Source organism: Punica granatum, chromosome 5 (genome assembly GCF_007655135.1).
Source record: "Punica granatum isolate Tunisia-2019 chromosome 5, ASM765513v2, whole genome shotgun sequence".
Taxonomy (NCBI): domain Eukaryota; kingdom Viridiplantae; phylum Streptophyta; class Magnoliopsida; order Myrtales; family Lythraceae; genus Punica; species Punica granatum.
The window spans coordinates 10,244,947-10,266,924 of record NC_045131.1 but is presented as its reverse complement, the minus strand read 5'-3'; the positions used below and the strand labels follow the sequence as shown (position 1 = coordinate 10,266,924).

The 21,978-nt window shown below is 36.6% G+C and overlaps 1 protein-coding gene across 6 annotated transcripts; it reads left to right on the top strand.

Annotated features, from left to right (window-relative positions):
• Window positions 1-8,396: 8,396 nt before the first annotated feature.
• Window positions 8,397-21,953, top strand: LOC116207604 (kinesin-like protein KIN-12C). Of its 6 annotated transcripts, none has more exons than XM_031540626.1 (35): window positions 8,397-9,209; window positions 9,330-9,485; window positions 9,680-9,763; window positions 9,864-9,983; window positions 10,140-10,253; window positions 10,362-10,454; window positions 10,533-10,693; window positions 10,778-10,852; window positions 11,095-11,182; window positions 11,279-11,337; window positions 11,445-11,508; window positions 11,590-11,655; window positions 11,759-11,917; window positions 12,092-12,199; window positions 12,383-12,618; window positions 12,696-12,765; window positions 12,862-12,915; window positions 12,990-13,039; window positions 13,270-13,336; window positions 13,968-15,918; window positions 16,002-16,072; window positions 16,249-17,559; window positions 17,638-17,745; window positions 18,197-18,360; window positions 18,450-18,537; window positions 18,651-18,725; window positions 19,203-19,442; window positions 19,804-19,902; window positions 19,995-20,069; window positions 20,167-20,225; window positions 20,523-20,634; window positions 20,711-20,821; window positions 21,144-21,288; window positions 21,375-21,496; window positions 21,710-21,953. In XM_031540626.1, the coding sequence occupies exons 1-34, from the start codon at window positions 8,676-8,678 to the stop codon at window positions 21,416-21,418; spliced, it is 7,011 nt and encodes a 2,336-aa protein (XP_031396486.1). In that variant the 5' UTR covers window positions 8,397-8,675; the 3' UTR covers window positions 21,419-21,496; window positions 21,710-21,953. The 6 variants fall into 6 exon arrangements, with proteins under 6 accessions (XP_031396486.1, XP_031396487.1, XP_031396485.1 ...); XM_031540627.1 differs by having other exon boundaries at window positions 13,965-15,918; window positions 21,378-21,492; XM_031540625.1 differs by having other exon boundaries at window positions 13,965-15,918; window positions 21,378-21,496.
• Window positions 21,954-21,978: the final 25 nt, after the last annotated feature.

The window sequence follows — 21,978 nt, the reverse complement described above, 5'->3', positions numbered from 1 at the left end:
TTTTATTTTTAAAATTTAAAACAAAATTTTCATTTTAAAATTTAAGTCATATTAGATAACACATTGACACGTAATAAGCAATATCAGCGTCGAACTAACGACGTCAAATGACGGAATGCATTACATCAAAACGGTTTTGAAACTTAATGTACCAATAAATTACCAAAAAAACTTTTTGGACCAACTTGTAACCTTTATGAAACTTTTTAAACCACCGTTGCAATTAAAAAAAAAGATCTATAGGCTATATTATTGGCCTTAAAGGATCTTGCATTGAAGTAAATATGTTTATTGAATCATAAGTTAAGGCTCCATTGGTCGATATTTTGGTGATCATAATTTTAGAAATTAGTCGAAATGTTTGCACATTGCGAGCAAGTGGATTATACTTTCATAAAAATAAAAATATAAAAAGAAAATAATTATACCCGTTTGATTTCACAAAAAAATTTAACTCTAGTCCACTTATCTTCAATTCAACAATGCAATTATTACTTTTTCTTTTTTTTCTCCAATTTTTTTAATCATTCAATTCAATTTTTAATACTAAATTATCTCAACTATTCATTACTTTTTTCATAATTCAACAATACAATTATTATTTTATCTCAACTATTCGTTATTTTTCACACTTTTTCTCATAATTCAATAACATGAACATCACAAACCAATTATAATCAAAACTCAGCTCTACTCAACTCTAAAACCTGACAAAACCGAAATTTCATTTTATCTACTTCGTTGGGAAAAGGGTTTCCTCCTCTATTTTCCTTCTTCCCTCTCAACCACCGTGTCGGTGGTTTTTGCCGAGCGGCTATGTTCGCTTCACCTTTCCCCCTCTCTAGCGGTTCTTCTTCTTTCTTCTCCCCCCGTAGCGACTTTTACTTCTTCGGCTCGTCCGCCCTACTCGGCGCTTCTCCTCCAGCCTTTCACGGTCGAGTCTCCCTATCAGATCTTGTTGAGGTCCTCGGCATACCCCTCCCTACAACATGGTGTTTGGTTTGATGAGCTCTCGCCGTGAAGTCGTTGACATTGGTGGATGCTTGAAGCTTCATTGGAGACATATTTGGTGATCTAAAATCTCTATACATTACCACACCAGAGGAGGCCAGATTGCTGCTACTCTGCCTTTGAATTTGCTACTTCTGTGCTTCCACCGAGCAATTCCCTCTGCCCATCCAGATCTGATCAGGATTGGGTCGGGTTGGCTTCGACCCAGCTCGGGTCGGGCTTGTTGCACCTCATTTCGAGTCTGTTTGGATTCGACCCGATTAATACCGATTTGGAAATAAAAAATATAATTTTTTAAGCTCATAAATAAAAATATATATTTTTTTAAATCATGGTCTTATAAATGAAAAATATTATGATATAGCGTTGTGAGCTTAAATTCATAAATATAATTTTCAAAAAAAATATGGTCTTATAAATGAAAAATATCATGATATAAGGCTAAGAGTTTAAACTCATAAATAAAACAAAAGATAACATTCTAATAATAAGAATATCATAAATATTATTTTAAAAACTAGTGAAATGAAGTTTTATTCTAATTACTAAACTCAATATATCTCGATCTATATTGATAATTAATAAAATTATAATGACGCATATCGATTGAAATAAATAGTGCCAAAATATTATTATAATAATTAAATTGCTATATGGTAAAAAAATAATTAAGTTAATCCTATTTTTCCCAAAAATGTTAAGATAAATATTTGATATTATATTTAATTATTGAAAATTTTATTATTTTTATTCAGAAAAATCAGTGTTTCAAAATGTAAATAATCACGATGATAAATGGTATATGAATATATGAAAATGAATATGTACGATGTACGGAATAGAGAACTAGTATATGTGCATAATATATGCTATCCTAAAAAAATGGCTAAAAGATTGTGGAAGTCCTAGAACTATGTAGAAAGTTAAACTTAAGTTCTAAATGTTGGACCAGTTAAAAATTTTCAATTCGAAACCCTTAATGTCGTTAAACTAGTCCATGTAACGTCTCCTGATTAGTCCAACAATATTTTTATTTATTAAATTTTTTAAAAATATAAAAAGAATTTTTTGGAAAAAAGGAAAGAGAGGGAGTCACACTGGTGGGGGCTCTTCTACCTACCACTTTCCCCTAGACGAGGTTGCTAGAGGTGTCATCGACCTCTGCTGATCTCATCGGGAGGGGGGGGGAGGCCGGCAAGGGAGCCCTAACTGGCGGGATTCTCCTCCCTTCTTATCTCTACCATTGAAGAATAGCAAGGGGAGGAGAATCTCGCTTGTGGAGGTAGAGGAGGCCGGCGGAATAGCAGAGAGGGGTGGAGCAGAATCCCACCAGCCTCCTCCCCTAGGCGAGGTCGTCGGAGGATGACAACGCCTCAAGCAACCTCGCCAGGGGCAAGGTGGCGGGCGGGGCAACCCCCACTAGCGGGACTCCCTCCCCCACCTTTTTATTATTATTATTTTTTTAAATTTTTTTTCTAAATCTTAATAAATAAAAATATTATTAGACCAATCGAATTGAAAATGTTTAACGAGCTAAACGTATAGGACTAGTTGAGCCTAATATATACTTTTAGAACTTAAGTTTAACTTTCTATATAGTTTTAGAACTCGCGCAATCTTTTTGTTGAAACTAAAACAAGTTATATTATCTTAGGCCACTAACTCTACGGAGTTATTATAATATACAAAGATTAAAAATTAAAGATTTGAAGCGAGCATGTGATGCTATATTATTTGTAAAACCGCGTCTAAATCAAGTTCATATAAACAAAACTTACAAATTGAATATTCATCTAAAATATATATTAATTGGTACTGCTAGTCACAAATTATCACCAAACAATTTAAATTTATCCTAATTTTATTAAATGAACATGTAATGCTTACTAATTTTGTTCTTTAGTTATAATATAATTATTAATAGTTTAAAATTAGTTTAATTCATCAAAGAGTCACTATTGAAACTTGAAAGTAACTATTGAATTTTTTTTTATTATTCTTAAGTAGAAAATCATTATTTCCATATCAAAATAACTACTATAAAAATGATACAAAAAGTGTAAAAAAGATCACATACAATGAGAGGGCTAGAAGCGTTCAAAGAACAATTAATTCATTATAAATAAAAGTTCCAAATAAAAAAAAACTACAATCCACTAATTTTATAAACTCGTAGTCATGAAAATGAAAAATTTGTCCCAAGCCACTATAAACTTATAGTCATATATAAAATATAATTTTATTTGAAAATATAATTTTATAAACAGTATTTAATTAAGAAATGGTAAAAACAAACTTGTAATGTAACTTTTGAACTAAATAATCTGATATATACTTTATAATAATTAAATAAAGTATATGACACGTATTAAACAAGATAATTAATTGCAAACAAATTATTGAACCTTTAACTTACTCTAATTTTAACAAAAAGACACTCTAAATTATTAAAATAATTGAGGATTTTTTCAAGCGTTCCATTTTGTGTAATGGAACAGTTCCAATTTTATTCAATAATATAAAATTATTATAATTCCTATCATGAAATTTGATCTTTTAAAATATGAATGATTAAAATAAGAAATGATAACATCTATACAAAAACACAACCCTGCAGTGCATGGGATAAAGCACCAATACAAAGAGTAAAATAGAATTATCACATTTATTATGTATTAAATACTTGAAATAAAAGAAAATAAAATTAATTCGATTTTTTAAGTAAAAAGTTAATGAAATTTAATTTTTTAAAGAAATATTTTATACAAAAGGACCTCGAAAATTTTCTGTTGTCAATAGTACAAAATGTTAATTTTAAAAGTCTATACTCTAGTTTGAGCAGTGGTTTTTTTTTTAAGATTTATAAAAAATGGTTAAATCATGTAGGTTGCTGCGTCACTTAACAATTTCTTTATGTATTTATGTTAAGACGGGTCTAATGATGCGATGCCCTGATTTTTGACTGTTAAACCAATAATTGAGTACGCTCCCAAAGCGAGAAGGGAAGTTTTGGTCTATCTTTCACTTTCTTAAAACACCCTCACTAAAATAATCCTAATTAATAGCAGACATTCAATAAAAGTAATTCTATTTTAATAATCACCCAATTAACCCTACTTTCTCTCTCCCGTTCATCCACTCTCTCTTCCTATAAATTTATATTTCTTCTTCTGTTCATTCACTCACTCAATTTATTTTTTATTATTTTTTAAATTTTATGAAATATATCTCAAATTACCTTAACTTAAAAAAAATGTGAACTTGATGAGCCGATTTCAAACTTTTGTTTTCTTACTTATATATCTTTTTCATTTTAATTTGTAATTTAAGTTTGTTCACCGTGCGCAACAGAGGTCCACGTCTAGTCTATAACAATACAAAAGGGAGAAGAAGATTTTTATCTAATATTCAACTTTCCAAAATGTCAATTGCAGATAATTTTTAAAAAAACTCGGAGCCATTTCAATAGTTTGGAACAAATTTGTCAATTCATTATCCTTCAATCACTTACTCACTTTAACTTCTACAATTCTCACCAAACACTCCCCTTTTCTCTCTTCCTCCCCCGAATTTTGCCCGTTGCTCTCCCTCTTCGATACGATTTAGTTATTTCTGCCCTAAATTCAATTTATATATATTTATTTATTATGATAAATTTTGGATACAATTAGAAGACCATTGATTATAATGGTATTTACGCAGAATTATGTAATTAGAGAATTAACTCACCAATAATTAAAAATTCATATTGAATCGCGCGCCTAGTACTATCCAAATAAGAGAAGGATCTCTTTGGTAACTTTTAAGTTTCCCAAAATGCCTATGTTTGGTTGTGGAGTGAAAAATACTTCACTTAACTCCGCTATATATTTTTTTTCAATTCAACAATGCAATCATTACATTTTAATTTTATTTTTTAATATAAAAATAAATTATCTCACGTACTTTTTCTTAACTACCATTCAATTCAAATTTTTAAAACTAAATTATCTCAACTATTTATTACATTTAAACTACTCAAAAACACAGTAATTACTTTTTTATCTTTTAATCAATTTAATAATAAATTTTCAAGCATTCATTTTCTAACAATTATTACAATTCCACTAAAGTATTTATATAAATATTTGGAGTGGAGTGGAGTTTAATAAGTCCACTCTATTCCCAAAAGCTGTGTACATTTCTTTAAATAGCCACTCTATAAGGATAATATCAAAAATTCAATGAAATAACTACTTATTTCTTCCCATCTTTTTCTCCCTCTTCCACTTCTCTCATTCTCCCCCCTCCAAATCCAACTCACGTGCAATTGCCCCTTTTTTCCTATAAAAAATATTATAATGGAGAAAATAAACTAAATGATCATGATACCGTGCGTAGCAATGATATTCATCTAATTTACTTAAATAATAGAAATCTTTTTCTTAGGCATTTGCCCTGTCATTATTATAGAATGACTATAATTTCGAGTTTTTTTTTCAAACGTGGCAAAGGATATCGAAATAGAGAGAGGACGGTGGTGGCTTTATTTTGCCAATCACCACCGGCACAAACAAAGTCAAAAATAGGGAAATTCCAACATAACTCATTGTTAGGATGATACACTTGGTATTTTAGTTCAATTATTTATACTTCAGCTAAAAGTATCAACGTGTTACCGTGACAATGTATAATGTTAGAAAGACCCCCAAAATTGAGAGAAAAACTCCAAGTGACGATGACTCGTCACTGGATCTCGTTGATGATAGTGGTGACTGATAATCAGTCAATGTCACATAAATTTGACTCTCTCTCGAGAGAGGGAGGAAAATACAAGTGGTGATAGCTCAACACCAATCACCATCACCGTGGAAATGGTACCTAATGCCTTAGAAGTTTCTCTATATCGGGAGGGCTCTATCCTATTGCAACCAAAGCAATCTTTGAAGCTGCCCATACATTATTTGTTGTGTGTCGATATAGACCTCCATGATATGTCTCGAATCAATTTGTGGGATCAAATGATACCTATGATTTTGAAAATTGGTCCTTGGATTTTCAAGTTTTCCATCGTTTACATAATGAAAACCGTTTTCCTTTTCCATCTCTCACAGTCGGACCATTCTTGCTTATTAATCGCGTCGGCCAATTTTTTCCCCTTGTGCTGGGCAACTTTATTTTTAACGGACCAATGGTAACATTTGAATTCAAACGTCCAATCATAAAGGTTTTTGTATTTGTTTTTCTTAAACCTTGGATGCTGTCGGTTCCCCAACGGCCTGCAAATCTTTATAATCATTTTTTCCCCTTTTACTTTGTTCAAATTGCCCATTAACGATTGATCACTACCAAAAGCTTTCGCCAATACCCAAAAATATCAATTTTTTAGACCAAAATTATTGCCCCATTAACGGTTACTTTTGTAAAAGTCCCTCAATTTTTGCACTCGGTGAAAGATTGACTAAACTAGGAGGCAGTATTATCAGTCGATTGCTTTTATGATTAATTACAATTACCGATATGTAACTTACGGTCAACTGTGAAAATGTCAATATCATGAAGGGGGATAGGTGGATTTTCAAGAAGTACAATACCACCCACACTGAATCAACAAAAAATTAAATGCGAAAAGTTTTCAACAGTTTGTAAATATCTCTCTATTTATAGCTATATTTATATGGAAGATTAGGGTAAACCCCCATATTGCCTAGGTCTAGTTTTTTCGGTGTGCACTATCTAGTATCAAAGTTCAATATGGCATGACTAAAATCACTTGAATCAATGCACAGTTACGTTTCCTTTTTTTCTTAATATTTAAAAGTAATTTGATTTTAAAAGTGGTTATAGCTTTGAAATCATATTATCAATGCCTGTTTTAAGATACTTATTACTGTAATTTATTAATGGATGTTACTAATAAGGATATGAAATGATTTTTTTTATAAGTAGAATATGAAATGGTTTTTTTTTTCCGTTGATGTTTGGAGTGAAAATTAACCATTAAAGGCTGATTATTTTCTATTTGTTGGATTTTTTCTTATTTAAGATAACAGTTGACTATTCGCCGAAGAAAAAAATTGGAAAAATAACTCATGACTCGTGCACACGTTAATGTCACAGAAAATGCTCATGATACTTTATTTAATACCAAAGCACCCGTGCTACGCATAGATAATTTAATTAAACCACTAACAATAATTCTTCAAATGTATGTGTCTGTCTAAACCTAATATTAAAATTTGTTAAAATATTAACATAGCATTCGGTAACGAAGTTAATGTTTTGTTTGTTTATCAAATCGAACTTAATTTAACTTAACATAACTTTACTTTTTTCCTTAATTCAGCAAAATAATTATTAATTTTCTATTTTTTTCTTCAAATTCTCTCTAATACTTTTTCTTATTTATTATTACAATAAGTTTTTAATATTAAATTCTCTCAACTATTCAACACTTTTTTCTCAATTCAACAACACAATCGTTAAATTCTCTAAACTATTCAATAGTTTTCCTCAATTTAACAATACAAACATTATTTTTCCCAACTACTTTTGTCTTTATCTCCTCAAATCAAACTAAATTAAATTAAATCTAACTTAACTTCATTATTAAACGCAATGCAAGATTGATTTAATTTGATTTGAAAAAATGTAGATAAAAGTAGTTGGGAAAAGTATGCGAGAAAATTTGAAGAAGAAGATGAAAAAGTAATGATTGCGCTGTTGAATTAAAGAAAACGTGTTAAAATTGTGGAAAAAAATATTGAATAATTGAGAGAATTTAGTATTAAAAAATTAATTTAAATAATAAATAAACAAAGTATTAGAGATAATTTAAAGAAAAGATAAAAAAAAATGAATGTGTTGTTAAATTGAGGAAAAAATCAAGTTAAGTTAAATCAAGTAAAATTCGATTTTATTATCAAGCATGCCAAGCAATTTAAATAAAAAAGAATGGAGGAAGGTTAAAACAAAAATTATAAGCACGTGAAGACTAATGCGAGAAAGAGAGGAGGCAGCATTGAAATTAGAAAAATTGGGAGAAAAATAGGATTTGTGGGTTGGTAATTTTTATTACAGTTATTAATTTTGTTCAAAATTTTGTGGTTGTAATTAATTTGGCTCGATGAGATTTCTTATTTCTTTCTTTTTTTTTAATGAAAACTCGATGATCGTTTCAGCCTAAATTTGGAAAACGCAATGACCTTTGTTTTCACCTCTTTATTTATTTACTTTTTTTTGGGGAGTCCCAAATTAAAAAATAAAAAAATGAGGAAAAGAAAATTGGGTCGGGCCCAGTGGTTCTTTGAATTTCATCACCGCCGGTCCCACTGGGCGGGCCCAGTGACCGCTTGGCCCAACAGTTCAAAAATTGAAAAAATGGCGGACGCTTCTTCTTATCTCCTTCCTCAGTATCCGTACTTCCTTCCTCTCCTGCTCCCGATCTCGCAGGGACACACACTACCATTTCAGCTCGCAAGCAAGCTTGAAACCGACCGAGTCATCAGACCCCTGTCGGAATTCAGAGCTCCCGGCATCGCTGAGTCTTCTAATGCCCTGAAATTCTTCCGGTTTCGGCTCCGATCTGTTGAAGCTATTGGAGCCGCTCCATGGGCGAAAGCTGACCCTGAAGGCTAGTTTCATATCGGAACAACACCTCGTTGCCTTCAATTTCGAGCCTGACGATGTCGAGGGACTCGTCGACGAGCTCCTTCTTTGCTCCCAAGAGGAGCTCGCAGTTCGAGAGCCAGGAGAACGAGTTCGAGGCCTCGAGGGGGTCAGCCCTCCTCCGGCCTCCTCGGACCCCTCTGAACTCGATTCCCGATCCTTCTCAATGCCAGAAGGAGACCCCGGACTTGGATTTGGATTTCAGGCGGAAGTTCGAGGCAGCACGAGCTCGTCGGTTGTCGGAGAAGAGAGCTGAAGTTTTCGACATCGCTGGTGCAAATGCTGGTTCCAGCTATTCGACTCCTAAAGGGTCGAGCCGAGGTGGTAAGGCGCATGCAGAGTCGACCTCAGCGCAGAGCACTCCAGCTAGAACTGGCCCGAGAGTGTCGCTTGGTGGGCCCAGAGGCAGCCAGTACAATGGCGGTAGGGGTCCGAGCTTTTCCTCCAGGGACTCCAGAGGGAGTCACATCGCAAATGCTGAATTTTCAGTGGAATGTCCGCATTTCGAGCTCGAAGAAGATTCTTCCTTTTGGAGAGATCACAATGTGCAGGTTTCGAGTTTATACTATAATATCTATAACTACTGGCAATCAAAGTTGCTGTTTTTTGAGGGTTGCCCGTCTCTTGCTATGTGCGCACTGACTTCGCTCTTGGATTATGGTTGGTTTCAGGTTTTCATACGGATTCGGCCGCTGAGCAACTTGGAAAAGGTTTCTCAAGGGTATGGGAGATGCTTGAGACAGGAGAGTGCGCAGACCCTGGTGTGGCTCGGTCACCCCGAGACCAGATTCACCTTTGATCACGTTGCATGCGAGACAATCTCCCAGGTAGTTGACTGGGATCGCTTATGGCCTTCTATTTGACTCTATGCGGTGATTCTTTTATCCAGAGTAGAGCTAATTGCGTAGGACTTAATATGGATAATTTCTCAATTTGATGTTCGGCTAGAGTTCTTCATGTTAGGTAGCAACTTCTTTTGCCTGTCGTTTATCTGCTAATCTTAATTTACAAAATTTGTTAGGATAAACTGTTCAGAGTTGCGGGGCTGCCCATGGTGGAGAATTGCTTGTCGGGATATAATAGCTGCATGTTTGCTTATGGTCAGGTATGTAAACCGAGCATTCCACTGCTGTAACTTTGTTTAGTCTATGCTGTACCTTTTATATGAAGCTGAAAGGAAGATGGGATTTTCTTATTAATTACAGACAGGCAGTGGAAAAACTTATACAATGATGGGTGAAATTAATGAGGTTGAAGGGAAGCTTAATGAAGATTGCGGGATAACTGCTCGGATATTCGAGTATCTATTTGCAAGGATTAGAGCGGTTAGTGCTGTTACTTCTTTTTTTAAGCACAAATACATGATCAATGAGCGCTGGATGGTCATGCGCATCTCTAACATTTCCACAGCATTTTTCCCGGTTCCTTCTCCACTAAATGCAAGTAGTCTGATTTCTCTCATGAAACTACCTATTGTTCAGGATGAAGAGAGCAGGAGGGATGAAAAGCTAATGTACAGCTGCAAGTGTTCTTTCTTAGAGATATACAATGAGCAAACAACTGATCTCTTGGAGCCATCCTCAACAAATTTACAAGTAATATTTATGTTATTCTTTCAATTTATGCAGACATATATAATATACCGTTACTTTACTTCGATATCTTTACTTCAATACTTATGAAGCTGATTGGACCTGTTTTAGCTTAGAGAGGACATGAAGAAAGGGGTTTACGTTGAGAACCTTACGGAATATAATGTAAGAACTGTCCAAGATGTTGTCAAGCTTCTGTTACAGGTCAGACTCTATTGGTGATAGTATTTCAGCCTTCGATGCAATTAAGACTAGATCTATGAATAGTTTTTATCCTTGCAGGGTGCTGCGAACAGAAAAATGGCCGCAACCCGCATGAACGGCGAGAGCAGCAGATCCCACAGTGTCTTTACTTGTATTATTGAAAGCAGCTGGGAGAAAGATTCGATGAATCACTTTAGATTCGCCAGATTAAACTTAGTCGATTTAGCTGGTTCTGAGAGGTAATACTGTCAATAGAAGCAACCTTTAAATCAGCCTGTATATGCTGGCTCCACTGGATTGGACTAACTATGCTAGAACTTTAGGCAGAAGAGCTCTGGTGCAGAAGGGGATCGGTTGAAGGAAGCAGCAAACATAAACAAATCTCTATCAACTCTCGGGTAAGGACTTCAAGCAGCTTCTTTTTGTCTCAGTGTTTAAAAATTTCAGAATCTTCACATAAAAAGCTTCTCTTGCCTTTATTCATGCTCTATAGCTCTTGTCATGCTATAAAAGATTATGCTGGGGATGTTTGGCAATATCTATTCTTGGCACAACAAATTGAGACAATCTTAGCATTGGTAGCATCATATCAAATATGCCATAATATTTCTTTACTTTCTCTTTTGGTCCTGGCCATTAGATTGGTGATAATGACGTTGGTGGATTTAGCCCATGGTAAACAGAGGCATGTTCCTTACAGAGATTCTAGGCTCACATTCTTACTTCAGGTTGGAACCCAAAGATATCCGGCTGAAGTTGCTCAATATTTTGATTGGATGCTTTCTGATTGAAGCACATGTTGGTTTTAATGTCTTTTGATGCAGGATTCACTAGGCGGGAATTCAAAAACAATGATAATTGCAAATGTCAGCCCATCTATTTGGTCTGTTTTTTCTCATTCTGGTTATTTGACCTGTTGAAGTCCATTCTAAAAATAACTTCAAGAAATCAGCAATTTCTTGTTCACTTACTATTCTGCTTCTATTACAGTTCAGCAAATGAAACACTCAGCACTTTAAAATTTGCTCAGCGTGCAAAGCTTATCCAGAACAATGTGAGTTTTCTATTTAGTAGATATTAAGTGTTCTCTGAGAATATTGGCAGTTGCTTACAATCATTTCTCTCCTACTGTTAGGCTAAAGTGAATGAGGATGCGTCAGGGGATGTAACTGCCTTACAGAGACAAATCCAACAATTGAAGGTATAGGTTATTTTTCACTCCTTCTGGGTTACTATAAAAGAAGAAACAGTTAAACCTAAGAAAGCATGTTTTTTTTTTTTTTTTTCCTTTTTAACCTTAACAGGGCCAGTTATCATTTCTATTGGAGCATCATAACCCTCCACGGTCTCTGCTGGAAGGTGCTCAAGCTTTAGAAATTTCCAGCCTAAGTGACTTGCCAGAGGAATATTACTCTTCAGGAGACAGAGTATCAAAATACCCTGAAAAGAGATGGAGTAAGAAGGTAAGCTTGTCAGGGCTTCACAGATAGCCCAAAATAAAAAAAAAAAAAAATTGCTGCTGCTGCTGCAAAAAGGATTAGGCTCATTGCTTATCAAAGGAAAAAAAAGTCTGCTCATATGGATTAAATTTTTATTTGCTAATGTGGGGAATGTATCATTTGGCTATGCTGATTCAGAATATTAAATTCTTGGCGGGCAATTTGGCTAATTCTTTGAGGAAAGAAAGGAATAAAGACAAGGAGCTCGAAACTTTGAAGGCTGAAATCAAACACATGAACTTTCTGGTATGTCTGGAAATGAGCTGCTCACGTGCATCTAAGTATTATATGACATTTTGTGTTTAGTTCTGGATTGTGGTGATAAGCAGTTTACGGAGGCATCGTGAAGGTTCTGTAGCATAGATGGTAGCGTAGATTCATACGAGGATACTATGGACTTGGTTTGTAGTAAGTTGTGTCTTCTAACAGGCACGTGAAAAGGAAGAGGATGCCCAGCGCACCAATGCAATCCTAAAGCTTCGCGAGGAGAAAATTCAAAGACTCGAGATGTTTGTGAATGGAAAAGTTTCTGCTGACAAACATCTTGTGGAAGAAAACAAGGCTTTAGTGGAGGAGATTCAACTGCTTCGAGAAAGAATTGACAGTCACCCGGAATTGATCCAGTTGACTTTGGAGAATAACAGACTTCTCCAGGAACTTCAATTGTAATTTACTGAACACTTGAGAATGGCCCTTCAGCTGTGCTATAAACTTGGTAATGTTCTTATTGTGTTTGTGTCAGGTACCAAAATTTTTATGGACGGGGCGAGCGCGAAACATTGCTGGCTGAAATTTCAGACTTGCGCTATCAGGTTGGAAAATCTGCTCATCTTTGTCACCTTTTCCCTTTCGTTTTCTCAGCATGTGTCGAAGCAGTATAATGCGATCATTCAAATTCTGCTGTTTAGCTTCTTGAGGTGCTAGAAGGGAATGCCGCCATCTACGGGGACATGGCTTCTCAGGTATATAGTATCCATTGGATTATATAGTGACTATTGCATTTCAGAATCTGAGTAGTTATGCTTTTGTTCATCAGGATCTGATGGACTTGCAAGAATGCCAGAGAATGAATTTCCAGCTAATTAGGTAAATTGTGTTCAATTCCATATTTCTCCTGCAAGCAAGCAATGATGATATACTCAAACATGCCATTTGCTCTTTGGTAGCCACAATAAATCAAAAAACAGTCACTCTTTTATATCCTTTCAATTGAACTAGAATTCTGCTCCAGGCTTTTCCTACACATGCTTTCTACCCATTACCAAAATATATTCTTGAGGTGGTCGTTATATCTTTTGTATGATTTCTTCTTTCAGGGAAGTAGAAGAATTACGCAAGGAACTGCAGAAAAGTTTGCGCTGCAGTCGAAGCACTTCCAACTCTGTAAGTATAGTTGGTGACATGCTGGAATGATATATGGTCTCATAATCATATCTGTTTTCCCTCAATAGTTTGTTTTTTTACATCAAATTACAGGTTGTAGACCTGTTTCCTATGTTTATGGAGAATTAAGAAGGCAGATAAACATTCATCTCCAAGTAATTGACTTCTTGAGTTAATGAATTATGAAGCTGACCAAGTTTCAAAGAGCTTTAAGCTTGGACTAAAATATTTTCCGGTGATAATTCCAAATTTCATTTTTACCATTCTCTTCCTTTTATTTTAAATGGAGAAAAGATTAAAATCTGCTGGTGCTAAAACTATATTCAGAGAACAAATTATTTTTTTTCCCTCTCTTTCTTTCCCTTCTTTCAGAGAGTTCTCCCCCGAATGCCTTTATTTGTTAAAGCATTAACTGCTCCATGCTCGAGTAATTTCATTTGCACCTATTTAACTATACAATGAAAATAACAAAGCTGAAACCCAAGAGCCTGGAGAAAATGCTGTAGGCACGGGTACTATTAATAAAGTCTATTGAGTCATTGACAGTCTTGAATGCTCCTGTATGCATTGACAAGTATCCTCAATTATTTTTCTGTGTATCCACTCAATGGTTTGGTTACAATTTTAGCAGTTGGAAGTTATATCTATAAGGAGTAACTCAGAAGATGAAATGGCATCATACACCCAAGGAGATGACAGTTCTGAGCAAAACAGAGTCAGTCAGAGTTATAGCAGCTCTTTAGATATGCGGTACAGTCAAATTGAAAAGGAGTTGATGGATGCTAAGGACTTCATCGAAGCAATGGAAGCTGAGGAGTTTCGTCTTAACAAGGAACTGCAGCGCACACAGGAGGAAAATGAGAGATTCAAGGCGATGTTAGAGAAAATAGATCATTTAGATGGACGACCTTCACATGAACCTGGTAACAAATCCTTGGATTTGGTTGCGCTAGGAAACAAAAGCACGGGCATTATGGGGGAAAGTGAAGAAAGGGAAAGGATGGCTATGAAAGCCAGGTTAGATAGAATTGTGCATGAACTTGAGGAGGTCACATCCCTTAATAACCAGTACGAACAGGAACGCGCATCACAGCTATCTCACCAAAAACAAGTTGAACTGGTCTGTGAACAGGTTGAGATGGAGACAACCAGAACAATTGTTCAGTTACAAGAAGAGGTTGCCACCCTTCAACTAGAGCTTCACGACAAATTAAGTGCCACGACCAATGAAAATTGGAGGCTGAGGGAGGCAATTGCAGCTCAACAGGAGGAAATGAGAATGCTTAGTGCAGATTGGGAAAATGCTACCTTGGAATTGACAAATTTTCTATTAGATGGTTCCAGGTCCCTCAGAGATGTGTCCAGACATATAGCAAGTATTGCCGGCTCGTTTCCGCAAGCTAATGCTTCTATTGGCATATATGTTGAGAAAGCTGCCATAACTTGCATCGAGAAGGAAGAAACAAAAGTGCTGCTGCAAAGGAGCTTGGAAGATGCACAAAAGACTGTGCTGGAAATGGAGCAGAAACTTGGTTCCTTGAAAGGGGCAACAATTGCTTTAAGCGAATTCCAGCATTTGACTAGTGAAGAAAGCACCGAGGAGACATTAGACTTAAATATACAATTGCAGGAGAACAAAAGTACCATCAAGATGCTAGAGGATCGAGCTGCTGAAGCTGAAAGACATATTTATGCTGCATTTCTGGTTGTAAAATGGCTTTCTGATCACTATGGGATTGCACAGAGGAACAGTATTAAGGGGGATACTGAACGAGGTAGTCTTTCGAAAGTGGTTTGCTCCTATGAAAACAGAAATCATAGGATTCCTCAAATGAAGGATGACTCAGATTCTCTTGCAGTGGAACAGCTTGCTCAAGCCAAGATGGCAAGGCCAGGAGCATCCAGGTCTAAGGAAGCTAGTGAAGAGTGTTATGGTGGAAGGGAAATCTTTATTTCAGCTCCACAAACAGATACTCCTGACGAATTCGATGAATGTGGCAGTTTGGTTCGCAATATGGAAAGGGAAGCTTCTGACAAAGGCTTACAGTTGAAGAAATTGAGAAGAAACCGTGGTGCTGTGGAATCATTTTCAAGGGATGACTGCAGCTTTCTGAAGATTGAAAATGAAAGTCATGTGCTTCATCAAATAAAGGATGAGCTAAGAGAAACTAATCATAGACTGAATGCTATAAAAGGTTGCATTGACATGACATTTGGATGCAAGTCTATGGATGAAGATTTGGTTGATCCATATGAGTTGAGTGGCAGCTATTCCATGTCAGCTTCCGACTCCGACAATATTGCTATGGAATGTGAATCTAGTAGTTCTGATGATGCATGCTCATCTAACTCAGAGTCTGTCAAACAGCTGAAGCATTCTGAATTGCAGAGCCAAAGGTATTCACAGTCTGATAATTCACAAATGCAACCTGATAAGTCTTCTCAGAGTCCATTCTGTACTGACACTATAGTGTCCTTGAGAAAGGAACTAGGGAATGCATTTGATTCGTTTAACAAGCAATATGTGCGATTAGCTGCAATTTTTAATGGGATAGTCAAAGGAGGAAGTCCCTTTGGTAAAGGTAAATTTCTGAACAGTCAGTTTCTGCATAAGTCATCAATAGAATGGTGATAATGATACTAATCAACTCATTGTAAATGGCAGATATGAACTCAGAGGTTGTGCTCTCTAATCATAGCCTAAAAGCTGGAGCATGGTGTGACATTGGTGGAGAGGTACTTCAATTCTGAAAAGCTGCTTTTCTACTAGTTATATTAAGATTTCGGTGACTGCATTTCAATATTATAAGAATAGTGGACACTCTAATTACTTTGTGCTCTGTTAAGGTTGAGTTTTCATGAAATGTAGCTGAAATAGCCCACTTTTAATTGGGTGAATGCTTATGGTGCAGGAAGCTGCCCGTGAGAAGTTTCAAAATGCCAACAACTTCTTAATGAGACTCGAAGAAACCAGCAGTACAATCATAGAGGCTAATCTGATGTTAAATGAGTTGACAAAAGCAAATGAAAATGCGAAATGTTTGACAAAGACATGGAAGCAAACTGGTGAGGCCCTGATGGTAGAGAGAACCAGTTTGCTCGAAGAAGTTGAGCGCCTCAAAGCTTCTTTAAACCTAAAAAAAGAAGAAAATGAGCTACTCAAAGATACTTGCCATCACGCTTTCATTGAGATTGGGGACTCGCTTTCTTTGCTCGAAGGATGCTTTAAACAAATCCAAAGAGATGTGGATGGGATGTTTAAGGCTGTGCATGCTGATGTTATGTCTATGAGATGGGATATACTGGAATTCCTTTGTAGCTCAAAGTCATCGATGGAGGATCTGTACTCTGAGATAATGGAGAAAAGTTTTGCTATGTTTGTGGTATACCAGTGCCATGTAGAGCATATTATCAGCAAGTTCCCAATTTTCAGTCTGGAAGCGGGAATCCAACCATTTGAACGTCAAGAAAGGCATCAGGCAGGGCAACATACAATTTGCCTTGAGGGCCAGAATGGACCTACTTTTTCTGGCGAGGATGGATCAAAGTATAGGGATCACAGTGATTCACTGAGGAAGTTCTACAGAGGAGATGTGTATCTACATCAGAATGACCTGACATGTGACAATTCTTCTTTAATCAAAGAATTGGAAAGGAAAGAAGTTCTATTGAAGGGCTTGCTCTTTGATTTTGGATTATTGCAAGAATCAGCTTCGAACACAAAGATGAAACTCGACGAGTCTGAAAAGCTGCTTCTTTCTTTGAGCACGGTTGAAAAAGAACTCGACGTCAAGACAAGCCAACTCGATGAAATGATGGTTCTCCATAGGGATCTAGAAGATCGTTTGGCAGGTGCAGAGAGGGACCTAAACATATCAGTGTCAGATCTTGAACAGGCAAATAGAACAGTTGATATATTGTCTGGACAAAATGTAGAGTTGAGGGCTCTTCTGAAAGATCTGTACTTAAAGAAATTTGAAGTTGAGGAACAACTAGATGAACAGAAGGAGGCTGTAAAAGGTTTGGAAGAGGAGGTTCTACACTTGACTTCCCTAATGGATAGAAAGGCAGTCTCTTCAGTAGAAAGCAAAGAGAATGAACTGAAATTGATTTCCAATGAGAGAGATCAGCTCCTTGAAGAAGTTCGCTCCCTGAATAACAAACTTGAGCTCGCTTATGCATTAGCAGACGAAAATGAAGCTATTGCTGTTGAGGCTCGGCAGGTGTGCATTTAGGAGTCTTCTTCTTTTGTCTTCTTCGGCAGTTTGAAGATTTTTCATTGTGGCTTTATGCTTTTGTAGGTGTCAGAAGCGAGTAAAATGTATGCTGAGCAAAAGGAAGAGGAAGTAAAAATTTTAGAGCACTCTGTTGAGGAGCTTGAGCACACAATAAATATGCTGGAGAAGAAGGTTAGTTGCCCTCTTGTTAGAGATTCTGATAATTAAAGGCAGAGGAGTTTATTAGATTTGTGTTTACTGTCAAAATCGGACTGTGGTTTTCATAGCATGATCTGTACGTAGGCATGGTTAGTTTGCGTATCTGGGACAAGCAACCTTCTGATAGTTAGCTCCATCTCTCTGAGGTCATGGTTTGAGTTGCCACTTTTACAGGTCCCTTTGTTTTTACTTTGTTCTGTTATTGCGGCCACAATTGCATTTTAATAGTGATTAAATAAATATGACCCCAGTCTGCTACAAGTCTTAAAATTCTACATGGACAAAGTGCTTGTATTAAATTAGCCAAGTCAGCTAACGTGAGGATATGAGGAGAATAAACAGCCATTCAGAATTTTTACCAGCTAATTTGGTCATCTGTTATGTAAAATCACATGATGTTTATGATACCTTTATCCCCTCTCAGGTTTATGAAATGGATCAAGATGTGGAAAGGCATAGACAGGTAAGGGATACCTTGGAATTGGAACTTCGAGCTTTACGGCAAAGGATGTCAACCTTTGAAGATTTCCGAGGCAGTTTTGATTTAGAAAGCACAGACAATGCCTGCTTTAAAGATGGAGTACTTGGGTAATTTTTTGTTGCTCACTTTCCTAGTGTGGAACCTCGATTTGTGCCTTTAGTTAAGTCCGAGTTGACACAGATTCAATCTGCTGCAGGAAAGCATATGGTACACCGACTGAACTTCAGGAAGCGCATAAACAAATTAAACTTTTAGAAGAGGAAAGAGCAGAACAGGAGAGAGAGGTAACCTCTGCAGTTGTGACTTATAATCACTTTGAAGTCCTTGTATCTCTCTTCTTTGGTTAACTCCTCTTTTCAGTTTCTTTTAATGACAAAGTTCTGTTCATCTTTTGAAGATCAAACGATGCAAAGAATACATCTCTGAGGTTGTATTGCATTCTGAGGCCCAGGCCTCCCAGTATCAACAGAAGGTACGATAATCGTTACGCCAAGTATCAGAACAATAGAGTAAAAGTCAAATAATGTACTCTTCAGTCGAATCTAAGCATAGAAGGTAGCCTTATGGTTATCGCATTTTAATTGATATCTTAAACGATCTATTGTCTGGAATCCAGTTTACTATAAAAAGTCAAATATGCCTTACATTTGGTTCCGGACAACTACTCGGATTTGCTTTTTCTTGGGGTGTACATGTGTTCAGATTCTCATTTTCTTCAGAATGCTTGCAAAACAAACATATGTTTCATTCTTTAATTCAATACATTTTCTAAGGTGCAATCATTTTACTTTTGGCACTATAGAAGGAAAAGAAAATGAACTCCATGCTCTAATAGCAACAAATTGACATATTTCCTACTTTAAAATGGTTGCACGAGGTTACGGTAGGAATCATCATAACATAGTGTTAGGGAAGTTACCCAATGGATTGACATATTTGTACTTGTCAGTACAAGGCGTTGGAGGTGATGTTTCATGAAGTGAATGCCGATCAATCAAACCCGACGACAAGAGGCCCCTTATTCGATAAGAATGAAAAATGCTCAACTAGGACAAGAGGTTCCAGCTCCCCCTTTAGATGCATATCAAGTATAGTCCAGCAGATGAACACGGAGAAGGATCGGGAGTTGTCAATGGCGAAGCAACGAATGCAGGAACTAGAGGCACTTGCTGCCAGTCAGCAGAAGGAGGTTAAGATCCTTTCTCTTTCTTTCCTTACTAATCGCATCTCTCTCTCTTTTTTTTTGAAATATTTTTTTTCCTCTCTCTCTGCTGAAAAGAATATGCAACGGCATTTTCCTAGAAGATGGTTTTAATCCCTTATAACTGGTTTTCTTGACAAGTTTCCAACCCAGTCCCTCGTGGTGGGGTTGGTGTTGACAAATTGCCTCAATGCAATCTAATCGGTTATCATTCTATTCGTCTCATTCGAATTTTCTCAATTACAATAGTTACCTATTCCTTCCATTAGTAAATCCATATTTTCTGGACAAGAAAGCATGTCATGTGTATTTAAGTGGGAAGATAATGACTCGAGATACGATGTATCAGGTATGTATGCTGAACACAAGGCTCGCTGCAGCAGAGAACATGACACATGATGTCATTCGAGATTTACTCGGAGTCAAATTAGACATGACTAACTATGCAGTAAGTCATCAAGTATAATATTACCTAGTGCAAGCACATGCATAATTTCATTTTCATGGTCTCTTAATCAATGACTCATGCATAAATGTCAGAACTTCGTAGAGCAGCATCAGGTGCAGAAATTGGTGGAGACAGCATTTCAACACAGGGAGGATCTCCATGCAAAGGTGCAAATTAGATGATCGTATGACAACATATATTCAGTTTGAGAAGCCGAGTGCAGGTTGAGAAAGCCATCAATAATATACTATTCATTTTCTTTAGGAGCAAGAAGTACAAAATTTGAGGAAGCAGATAGAAGATCTTATTGAAGAAAGGGAAAGGTTAGTCTACCTTTGCCATCTTAAGAACTAGTTGGGAATGTCCACACAGAATGTTCCAGAAAACGACCTAAGTTTTGCCGTAAACTCTTGTCCACTCCCGTTCACTGTTCTACACATGGCAATGTAAAAGGAGCTATTTCTGCCGTGATCACCTTAAGGGTTCACGCTTTGTTTCTTGAACCTATACAAAATTCCTTTTCGGGGAGGGGTCGGTTTTCTTCTTTTTCTCATCTAATGTATCAATGACTCATTCATGTATTTTCAATACCAATTTGATCGTCTCTCCTGCCACTCCAGCTCTATAACGGAAGCAAATAGGAAGGAAGCAGATGTTCTTGCTACTGAGATAAATCTGGAGCAGCTTCAACAGCGGGATCAGCTGCTCTCTGCTCAGAATGAAATGCTGAAGGTTGGCATCTTATCTGTTTGTCTGAACTAGTTTTAGCATGAGAATTATTCTCAAGTATTCAATAAATTCTCTACAGGTTGATAAAAGCAATCTAAAGAGGAGAGTTGCAGAATTGGATGAGATGGTGAAAGCACTTCTTGTAACACAGAATGCTGAAAAGCCCTTCCAGCATAGATCCAATGCTAAGGTGCGTATTCTTGCCACATATTCTATTAGTATTACTTGAGCATAGCATCACTTCTTGCCCTCTTTCCAGTTCCAAAATTGCCCATAAGAAATCATCAGACTCAATGGAAAAAAGAAAAAGGGCAATCACGTGCTGACTTCTGTCCCCTGTTCTCCATTTTCCTCCCAGTAATATCTTTGATTCTTGTTCTTTGAGTGCGTTTTCATTCTCTTCATCAACAAAACTCCTTTGTCCCGAATTTTCACTGTCTTAATGCAGGCCATATCAAGTGCATTTGCCACAACTGTTCTGAACTCATTTAGTGATTTTCTGTATTGATCAGGAGAGTAGCTTATCGAGAGCCGGTATCTCAGATCTCAATAGGAGACTAGCCCAGTCCGAGAAGCTCCTCAACCGTGCCAATGATGAACTCACTCGCCACCGGAGTCCCAGTAGCTCCTATTTACAAGACAGAACTCATGGAAATGGTTCGATCTTTGTACAAGAGTCGAACTTTTTAACACGGAAAATTTTACTGCCACATTCTGACATATTGTCTACACAACTGTTTTAGCAGGAAGCAGAAGGCTCAGCTCTGTCAGCAAAGATTTCCATTAATGGTTCAGCATCTCTTGAGGTGTGCTATTTTCAACCTGTGCACAGATAGGAGTCATGGGACCTTCCCTGTACTTGTACGTAAGTACAACAATTGATTCTCGACGCTCACATTTTCATCTAAAATTATGCCCTAAGCAATCTATGGTTGTGATTAACGGGGTCTAGGGAAATCTCCTGCACATGGCCATAGAAATTTCTCTTCTCCTGGATAAGTTCCCATGAACAAACCCTCGGCAGCGAGGGACGGATTTATAACATAAGCTGAAATATTTGTTTCTCTTCATTGGGCAGGTTATTTCCTCTGAACTCATAGAAGGTGAACTTCCCACTCAGATGTATATCCAGAGGTCTTCAGATTTGCATTCAGTACTCTGAACTTTGGCCTTCCGATTATTTGATTCTTCAGTCTGCTGGTGTGTGCATTCAATTCAGATACTTTGTATATAAGCACTTCCTCTTTGAGAGCAAGTACACCATTGGCGATAATAGATTGAATACACGTGGAAAGAATGGGCAAGAGATTGTTCTCACTGAACCCTTGGACTCAATGCACTATAGGT

Bases quoted from the DNA above. Each gene is read 5' to 3' on its own strand.
- LOC116207604 (XM_031540624.1), top strand. From the start codon at position 8,676: ATGTCGAGGGACTCGTCGACGAGCTCCTTCTTTGCTCCCAAGAGGAGC. The intron at 18,538-18,650 runs GTAACCTCTGCA...CATCTTTTGAAG, and splicing joins GAGCAGAACAGGAGAGAGAG to ATCAAACGATGCAAAGAATA. The intron at 19,903-19,994 runs GTAAGTCATCAA...CATAAATGTCAG, and splicing joins TAGACATGACTAACTATGCA to AACTTCGTAGAGCAGCATCA.